This window comes from Metopolophium dirhodum, chromosome 1 (assembly GCF_019925205.1).
Source record: "Metopolophium dirhodum isolate CAU chromosome 1, ASM1992520v1, whole genome shotgun sequence".
In the NCBI taxonomy this organism is placed as follows: Eukaryota; Metazoa; Arthropoda; class Insecta; order Hemiptera; family Aphididae; genus Metopolophium; species Metopolophium dirhodum.
Genome location: NC_083560.1, coordinates 14982949 through 14993533, shown reverse-complemented (window position 1 = coordinate 14993533; position 10585 = coordinate 14982949). Strand labels below are relative to the sequence as shown.

At 34.8% G+C, this 10585-nt stretch overlaps 2 protein-coding genes and 1 pseudogene across 2 annotated transcripts; 2 read left to right on the top strand and 1 right to left on the bottom strand.

The window, feature by feature from the left end:
• Window positions 1-4265: 4265 nt before the first annotated feature.
• LOC132933191 (uncharacterized) lies at window positions 4266-5724 on the bottom strand (annotated as a pseudogene).
• Window positions 5725-6108: 384 nt separating this feature from the next.
• On the top strand, window positions 6109-7353 carry LOC132933182 (uncharacterized). The gene has a single exon (XM_060999502.1). The coding sequence runs from the start codon at window positions 6109-6111 to the stop codon at window positions 7351-7353; it is 1245 nt and encodes a 414-aa protein (XP_060855485.1).
• A 250-nt stretch (window positions 7354-7603) lies between these two features.
• LOC132933172 (uncharacterized) lies at window positions 7604-9916 on the top strand. The gene has a single exon (XM_060999490.1). The coding sequence runs from the start codon at window positions 7604-7606 to the stop codon at window positions 9914-9916; it is 2313 nt and encodes a 770-aa protein (XP_060855473.1).
• Window positions 9917-10585: the final 669 nt, after the last annotated feature.

Here is a 10585-nt window from a genome sequence, read left to right as displayed (position 1 = left end):
AAAGTATTGACCAACCAATTTATAATGAACTAATAGAAATATTTGAAGGTATACCTGAGATTTATTTTTATATTTCTAATACAGATGTTCACATTCAAACGTGGTAGTTTAGTTGTTTTTGATGACATTCATTTAGATGAACAAAAACCTATTTATGAATATATGAATAGATCAAGACCAAAAAATATTTCAGTTATTTATTTAAATCAATGTTATAGTTCAGCAAATAAACAATATATAAGAAATAATTTAACTCTTTTCATTGCATTTAAATCAACTCAATACATAAAAAATGTGTGGGAGGATTTTTTAAGTAATACTATTTCTTTAAATGATTTTAAATCTTTATGTTCAGATTGTTGGGAAAATGACTATGGATTTATAACAATCGATCTGATTAATAATCGTTTCTACTATAAACTTGAAAAACCAATAAAAATAATATGTAATATGATAAATAAATGTTAAAAAAAATCAAAAGAACTTAAGAAAAATAATAAAAAAAAATTTAAAAAAAGTCACATTTTTGAGCAATCAGAAACACAAAACAATTTTAAGGAAGGAACTAATTTAGAAAACTAACCTGAAAATATTAAAGAATTAATTCATCTTAAACAAAATTTAAAAAATACATTTAAAAAGTCAGAATTATTACATTCTGAAAAAAAGTTAAATAATTTGAAAAAAGATGAAAATAATATAAAAAAATTACAAGAAAAAGAATATTCACCAGTAAAGTTAGAAAAAATAATTGATATTAAAAACAATTTAAAAAGTAACTATAGAAAAAGAGTTATACACGATAAACATTCAGCAGAAGAAAAAGTAAAAATTTTGAACCAATATTAGAAGGCTTATCTAAAGTTGAATCGTCTGTAAATGATGTTAAAGAGGTTGCAATTAAAACAGATCACGATATTCAAAAAAATTTTAATACCTACAACTCCTTATACCTAAACCTCGTAATCCCGAGGTATTACGATTATTAAATACAGAGTATTATGAAACACCTAAAAGTTCTCCGAGAAAAACAACAGTTAATTCTCCTATGCTTCCAAATATAATAATAGGGGAAAATGCTCAAAAATATTTACCAGCTTTAGATCCAAATAATACATTTGGAATACATTTTAAAGAAAATATTGGACACATGATTGGAAAATATCCAATAACGTTTGACTTTGATGACATAATTTTGAACGGAAAAAAACATATATTAACTCCAGGTATGTGGAGATTGTTAACTCATTCAGATGTTACAAAACCAGAATTTTATACAAATGAAGATTACCAAAATTATGCAAAAATATTAATTAAAACAGATGCAATATACCAAAATAATGACAAATTGACAGGAAAACCGAAATCAAGTAAAGGTGACAAATATATTAAAATGATTAGTCGTATTTGGAAAAAAATGAATTCAAATAAAACACCAACAATACCAAAAGAAAATTTAAATCCTACAATACCAACAACAGAAATTTTAAACCCTACAAAAGCAACAGAAAATATAGGAGCATGTTTAATGAATTATACAAATAAAGAAATTGAATTTCCTTGGATAGATAATATGAAACAATTAAATGAAAGATGTCATTTAATGGCAGCTGAAGAAAAAGCAGGAAATTATGGTTTTCACAATGAAAAACTTGGTATTTTTAAATTATTTAAAATAAAAATGGAACATTTAATTGATGATCGTAAAGGTATTGAATATTTACTACAATATGTTAATAATTTACCAAATGAAATAACAAATGACATAGTATATAATATAAAGCAATTAAGAGAAAAAATATATTATATATCTAGGGAAGAAAGAGCGGGGAATAATTATTGCAATGATGACAAACTTGAAATTCTTAATTTTTGTATTAAAAAAATGGAAAAGTAATTGGCATTCCTAATAAAGGTCCAATATGGTCCTAAATATAAATATTTAGGACCATTTACAAATTTAGAGAAAAATGAAGAACAAAATATACAACCAATCAATAAATTAGATGAAGCTGCAAGAGAACATGATTATTTTTACTAAAATTATAAAGACATTAAATCAAGACATATTGCTGATAAAATTTTAGAACAAAAAGCCTTGGAAAGATTCTGATTGTTCTATGTCTGAAAAAATTCCGGCTATTTTAACTGCATATGCAATGGAAGGAAAAATACGTTTAGGAATTAATTTAATATGTGAATAAATTTTATAAATTTTATAATATTTTATATTATAAAATGTACTATTTCAAATTAAATAATTACCAAATTAAAAAATTACAAGAAGCTCATAAAAATAATACTAATGCAACATTTCAAATTACTAGTAACAAAATATTTAAAGGAGAAAATATTTATTATTTGGATAAAATTCAATTAGAAAAATTAAAAAAGGCTAAGGAAAAAAATTCTGGAACAAAGTTAGAGATTCGAAATTCACAAATTAAAGATAAAAAAGGTGGATTTTTACCATTAATGTTTGCAGGAATAGGTGCAGCTAGTGCGTTAGTTAGAGGTGTAACTTAAATTGTAAACAGTGTTAATGATTACAAACATAAAAAAGCAGTTGAAAAAGAAACAATTCGACATAATAAAGCAATGAAAAATAAATGTTCTGGGTAAAAAAAGAAACAAATTGAAAAAATTAACAATTTCATTAAATCATCATTTATGAAAAATTTTAAAAAAAAAATCTTAAAATCGAACCGCTGAGTAATTTTGACAAAATACAATTTGGATATAATATAAAAATATTCAGAGGTTGTTTCATGAGAGATGAATTACCTCTTAAACCATGGTTAAATGTATATGTAATATTAAATTTAAATAATTCTACTCAAGAAGGATCACATGGATTGCATGGAAAAAAATAAAAATAAAAATTTTATTTCGATTCATTTAGAATGTCTCCTCCACCAGAACTTGTAAAATATTTAGGTGAAGATAATCTTAAGTGGTCCGATGACAAAATCCAAGATTATGACGATCCACCTATATGTGGACATTTATGTTTAGAATTTATAAAAAACTATAAAAAATTTATTTAAAATTCAATAATATATACATTATTGGTGATGATCTAATACATTGTCTTAAATGTTGTTACGTCCCAACTGACGTCGATATATACATCAACGCAGAAATGAAATACGTGATGTACTAGGTATGATGAATGTTTATTAACGTAGTACAAAATTACAATGTTACAATATATGGTGTAAAAGAGTGGTGTTACGACTCTTTCAGATAGAATTTAAACTGTGAGTGGTGTTACGACCTGACTCTGAATGTCCCTAACCGTCTGAAGAGCTCTTGTCCTGGGCTTCTATATATATGATTGTGTCCTTATGAGTGGGTGGTTGTAGTAGTGGCTAAGCTCGGTCATGAGACAAAGTTCGGGTCTCGTATTTGGTATGCTGGTAGACTCGTATCCTACGTATGGGTGTTGGCTTTCCAGGAAAGATACGTGTGACGACACCTTCTATAGTTTAATTGTTTTCTCTACGCTTTTGCAACGACCTCCGCATGTTATACTATACTAATTTGCTTAATTAGTTTTAGTGTCAAATATTATTAGAGACGTGCGGCGCGCTGTACATAGTTAATATATGACTACTTAATACGTGGGTACGTAACACAATTTTAGATTCTGGGCGAACCAATATACGATACTATATTATTGTGATCCGTTTCGCTTTGAGGTATATTAGATAACATAGAGGATTAGATAAAGACTAGCATATAATTTAAATATATAAATCAATGTCATAAATCCTATTAAAATACGCTGTGGGAATACAACGAGCCCTCTTGGAACCGCATTTCAATAGGTCTTACGATCTCACCTGAACAGGTAATTAAAACATAATACGTGTTTGCGCCCTGAAGAGGGGCGACCCGAAGGTAAATTTATAAAAAATCCTACAATTGGACATAATATTCCCAATAAAAAATTAAAAAAATACAGATAAAATGGTATTAGCTAAAGAACTTCATAAACCTGTTTATGAAAGCTTAGTTTTTACTAAAGGTGTTGTAAGCCCAGTTGAATCCGTGCTTACAGAGTTCGTGGTTTGCCGTTTGTCTGGGTTTAGCCAACTAGTACTTTCGAACTGACACGTTTATTACAACGTTGGTTAGGTTTCCCTTAAATAAATTTACACTCGACTGTTGGTTCTAACTACTGGTTTTTATTGTACACGTTATAATAATCAAAATAAAGACAATCTCGTAGCTCTACGTAATACAGACTGACGATCGTGTGAACCCACACGGCCGCTCATACCCGATATGCTGAGTGTGCATAACCGTTTGGCGCGTGCAGGGGTTCACAACACCTCCGGGGCTAAACGAAAGCCCTGTTGTCCTATGGGCTTCCTATTTTTAAATTATTTCGGGCAATAGGCTTTTCGCTCTTGCGCCTGTTGTTGTGCAAGCTATAGGCTCTGCCTCTGTATTGGTGCTTGCTGTTGAAGATAGGACGTTAGGACTTCCGGTGCCCCCGGGTTTCCATTTATTTTTTAATGTACTTAATTTTCTATACAATAAATATAATATAACTAATATAATTAGAATTATTATTATTACAATTATAGTCACCGTTGTCGTGGTGTAAGTGTGCCTTTGTTGATTATTATTACTATTTAGCTCGGCGTTTATCTGTTCCTGTAAGGATTTTAAATCTCCCGCGTCCCTAGCTAAATTCTTGAAATTATACTGAATGCCCTTAATAGTTGAAATATGTCGTCTATCGACACCTCCGGTATTTTCAAAATTAATTGGAATTACATTTAGAGGAATATTAGGGAAAAAGTCAATGAAGACTTTTGGTTTAAATTTTCGCGTGGGAATCAGTATGGTATTTTTTGTGTATATTTTACATTTGGGGTTGATACTTATTTTCCCTATGTTGTTTAATGTTACTCTTTTAGGTTGTATTTCGTTTTCGCATGGTATTGTAATGGCTTCGTTTTGAACTACGAACAGCCATGTATTTTCGCCTGCTAGTCTGTGCCAGACTGTGGGTTTTGAAAGGAGAATTTTTTTGTTGCAATTATTGGGTATACTAGGTGTACTATTGAAAAGATTTTGCTCACAATTTTGCAATTGGGGTGTTCGTTTGGACAAACGAAAGCGTTTTCCAGAACTATACATTTTGTCAGCTGATGTTCCCCGAATGAAATAAAATTCTTTTGCGTTTTGTCCACTGCTAAGTAGGCTGATTCAGCTTCGATTATAATCACTTGATCCTGGGTTAACTGCATAGGTAGTGGTATGACTTCATAGATCATAAATCTCATCCCATTTGTGACGGGTATTTCGACAGAAAAAATTAATGTGTCATCCACACTTATCACTGTAACCGTAGCTAATTTGAAAAAATCTGATATACTATTGGTAGTTATTTCTAACGGAAATTCGGAATTTGGCGGTAATTTGCTTTTAATATCACTCATTTGTTGTGTGATGGTTTTCGGACTCATTATACTACTGTGGATATGTCCGACCGTTGCATAGTTAACAATGTCTACCAAATTTTCTACCTCTATCGAAAGAAGGCTAGAAACTTCAGAGGCTTGCACATCGACGTGGGAAAGTAGTTGTGAAGTTCAAGCAAAGGGTTCAAGCTCTAAGAAGACTACATTGAACAGTGCAACAAAAAGGGCACTTATTTCTGCAAATACCAAGTCGGCACGTCCATGTCCTTGTTGTTCCGAGAGTCATAGGCTGTTCATGTGTGAGCAATTTAAAGGCCTTTCGGTATCGGAACGTCTAAACATGGTGAGGACGTCCCAGCTATGTTTCAACTGCTTAGCACCATTTCATACTTCGGAAAATTGTAAATCAAAGTATACGTGCTTAAAATGTAAACAGAAGCACAACACGCTCCAGCATCATGAGAAGCATACGACTATCGCCAGCAACAACAGGAATAACGACCAATTTGGCGATAACACTCCTACTACATCAGCGCAACACTCAAGTAACATAGCAGCCCTTGCCACCGCAGGAGGAGGTCATGTATTCCTTTCCACAGCATCTATCCTGGTTGCAGACAACAGCGGTTAATTAAGGAAATGTCGCGTTATACTGGATAACGGATCGCAAATGAATTTTGTGTCCAAAAATTTCGCCAAGTTGTTGCAACTTCCACGTCATAAAACAATGGTGCCGATAAGTGGAATTGGAGCCGGTCAGATACAGTCAGTATCTTGTATATCCGTTAAAGTAACATCTCGTGTAAAACAGTTTGATGTAGATTTGGTTTGTCATGTATTGCCAGTAGTGGTTGATGCCTTACGTAATTGTCCAAAACCAGCAAGCGGATGGGACATACCAGAAGACCTGAGAGCGAAGCTGGCTGATCCCTTCTTTGACGTTTCGGGAAAGGTTGACCTACTTATCGGCGGTGGAACATTCTTCGATCTATTCGAGCCAAAAAGAGTTCGGTTGCCATTTAGAGGTGTCTGCTTGCAAGATTCAAAGTTTGGTTGGGTAGTTACAGGAGAAATTGGCACTACCTCGCTTTTAGCTACATGCTCTATTGGACAAGCATGTGAGGACAAATTTAGAATTCTATGTAAGGATGAGCTTGAGGCATACGGAGCATCATCCAAGTCCAATAAGAAATGCATTGAAGAGCAGAGAGCTCTAAAGCATTTTGAGGAAACCGCGAATCGAGACAAGACGGGCCGGTTTGTGCTACGACTTCCATTGAAACCTGAAAAATGTAAACTTGGAAGCACGCTAGAAATGGCCACCACTAGATTCCTGAGTGTTGAGCGAAGGCTTCAGAAGGATGAAGAACTGAAGATGCAATATATAAGTTTCATGGAGGAATATTTGAAAATGGGCCACATGAAAAAGGTGTGTCAAGAGTTAAATCCACCTGAATATGTTTTCTATCTTCCCCACCATCCAATAATTAAGTTGTCAAGCCTCACAACGAAACTGCGAGTCGTTTTTGACGCATCAGCTAAGAGCTCTTCGAACATATCGCTGAATGATGTTCTTATGTGTGGGCCGACAGTCCAAGAGGACCTGTTTTCAATTTTGGTAAGATTTCGCAGATATCAGTTTGTTATAACAGCAGATATAGAAAAAATGTTTAGGCAAATAAATGTAGCTTCGGAGGATCAAGATTTTCAGAGAATAGTTTGGCGGTCGCAACCAGATGAAGCGCTACAAATCTATCGCCTCACCACTGTGACCTACAGGACGACAGCAGCATCATTCATGGCCACCAATTGTTTAATATCGTTAGCGGAAGGTGCAAGAGAAAGTCATCCAAAGGTTTCAAGAATCATACAACTTCTATATGGACGAATTAATGACCGGCGCCGATACAACTGAAGAGTGTTGTCAGCTGCAGCAACAAATTAATATGATCCTTGATTCAGCGAAATTGCCTCTACGAAAATGGTGCTCAAATTCGCGTAGTGTTCTGAAGCATATCGGAAATTCAAACACTGATCCACTATTTGCATTACAAATTAATGCAGACGATGTAGTTAAGTCTTAAGGATTAAGTTGGAAGCCAGAACTGGACGAATTTCATTTCACGGTCAAAAACAACACCACAAGAATTAAAGCAACAAAAAGGATGTTACTATCCCATCTCAACAAGATATTTGATCCACTCGGTTTCTTAGCTCCAGTGTTAGTGCGAGGGAAGATATTTTTACAGCAATTGTGGCAATTAAAAATCGATTGGGACAAACCTCTAGATGCAGATCTAACAAGAAGATGGGACTGTTTCTACAAGGGTCTTAACGAGCTGAGCCGTATTCCTATTCCAAGAAAATGTATACCAAGTCTTAGTTATGAGGTGCAATTGCATGGTTTTTGCGACGCTTCCGAAGAGGCCTTCGGAGCGGCAATTTATGTGCGAAGTAAGAATCAAATAGGAAATTGGACAGCTAGATTATTATGTTCAAAAACACGGGTCGCTCCATTAAAGGGATCTACGATACCACGACTAGAGCTATGTGGAGCGCTCACCCTTGCCCAACTGGCCAAAAAGACAGCTGAAGCATGGGAGTTAGAAAGCAGCAGTATTTACTTATGGACAGATTCGATGGTCGTCATCGGATGGCTCAACAGTGAAACATGTAGGCTAAAAACATATGTAGCAAACCGTGTTGATCAAATTCTCGAGATCACTAACCCTAAACAGTGGAGGCACGTCAAAACTGACGAGAACCCGGCAGATGCTCTATTAAGAGGGTTGACTCCAAAGCAATTGCAATATTGTGAACAGTGGTGGCAAGGTCCAAATTGGTTGTCCGAGGATTCAGGCGATTGGTTAAGAGCGTCCATTTTATTGACAAATGAAGAGTCGCTGCCCGAAAAAAAACCTATTCGTCTAGCATTGATCGCAGTGGAGCCCACGAGAGACCTACTGAATTATTTCTCAGTCTGGCATAAGTTAGTTCGAGCAGCTGCCTGGTTATTAAAGTTCATTGAGTTTAGAAGATCGAAAAACGCCGGTGCATTATCAAATTATCTTGATGTAGCAGATTTAAGAAGGGCTGAAAATGGATTAGTTAAGCGAGCACAGCTGGACAAGTTCAGAGAAGAGCTTCATGCATTGAAAGCAGGAAAAGAAGTCTCACGCAGCAGCAAACTGAAGTCTTTGTACCCGCTACTTCGAGACGACAATTTGATCTTAGTGGGAGGCAGACTAAACCACGCAAAATTGACTGAAGAACAAAGGCACCCAATGATTTTGCCATCAGATCACAAGGTAACTAGATTAATTTTTGAAGATACGCATAAAAGGCTTCTACAACAACTATTAGCAAGTGTAAGGCAGCGGTACTGGCCTTTGAGAGGAAGAGTCATGGTCCGCTCCGTAACAACAAGATGTGTCACATGCATCCGTGCAAGACCCACATTCTCGCCCCCTCTTATGGCAGCATTACCGAAGGCACGAGTACGCCCTTCCAGACCATTCACTGTGAGTGGGGTTGATTTTGCAGGTCCGCTAGTTGTTCGCAGTGGAATTCGGCGCATCACTGGCGTAAAGACATGGGTGGCGGTTTTTATATGCTTTTCCACCAGAGCAATACATTTGGAAGCTGTAGTGGGTTTAACAAGTGGAGCCTTTATAGCAGCACTACGTCGCTTTATGTCATGGCGTGGAAAGTGTTCAACAATATACAGTGACAACGGAACAAACTTTGTTGGGGCTCAGAAAGAATTAAATTCATATATTCAGAATTGTGACTCACAGTTGGCTCGTGAAGGGATCGAGTGGAAGTTCAACCCTCCGTCAGCTCCACATTTTGGAGGTCTCTGGGAGAGCGCTGTTAAGAGCACCAAATACCATTTGAATCGTATATTAAAGGACAGCCGTCTTAATTTGGAAGAGCTAAACACGTTATTATGTCAAATAGAAAGCTGTGTAAATTCAAGGCCAATAACTCCACTAAATAGCGATCCTTCAGAGCCAGAAGCTCTGACTCCAGGGCATTTCTTAGTAGGGGGGCCATTACTATTGCTCCCAGAGCCGAACACAGATAGTGGTCCGATAGAACATTTACGCCGCTGGAAGTATGTGCAAGCATTGATGAAAGACTTCTGGAATCGCTGGTATAAAGAATATTTACCACAACTTCAGGTACGAGGAAGATGGGTAGCAAGAAAGGCAACTTTGCGAGTAGGAGATGTAGTTATAATTAAGGAGGACTGCACTCCGCCCAGCAAATGGAAACTAGGCATTATAACAACTGTGCACCCAGGGAAGGACGAGGTGGTACGTGTAGTAACAGTTCGCACATCGAACGGTACTGAATTAAAAAGGCCTGTGGTTAAATTATGTAGGTTACCTGTGCTAGAAAATACACCAGTTGTTGAAAAAGATGATTTTCAACGGGGGGAGGATGTCGCCGCCACGACGGTAGATGAGCCGTAGGCACACCGCAACGACCGACACACACACACACACACACACAACACCGTCGCATATAATTGTTTTTATTTTTGTATTAATTGTGTGATTGTGAATTTTTTTTTTTTTTTTTATTCAAAAACCATCATAAATTACATAGGATACAAAAATATTACGTTAGGTTACATGGTTATCTATCTCTTTTAAGCTTTTAGCTTGTGTTAGAGATAGAGAGTAATAATATTTAATTAATTAAGAACTATATACATTAAATTATATGAGTAGCACAGTAAGTGATGAATGAACAATAGAAGTACCTAATGAGAAAAAATAAAAATAAAAAAAAGATTAATACAGATAAATAAATATTTTTAACAATAGAAAAATTGTAAGAATGAGAGATGATATTAAATATTACATATAAGATATAACATATAAAATATAGAATATAAAAAAAAAGAAAAAATGATAAATTAAAATAACAAAATATATAAAATATAAAATATAGCAAAGGATATGAGAAAGTTAGGTTAATTGAGAAATTAGCCAATGATAAACAATTTTTTTAACATTAATTTTGGAACAGTGAATATTTTTTTATATTGACATGGCATACCGTTAAAATACACTGGGCCCAAATAATTTACAAAAGATTGACCAAAAGATTTATTCGAATATTTGACAGGTATATTA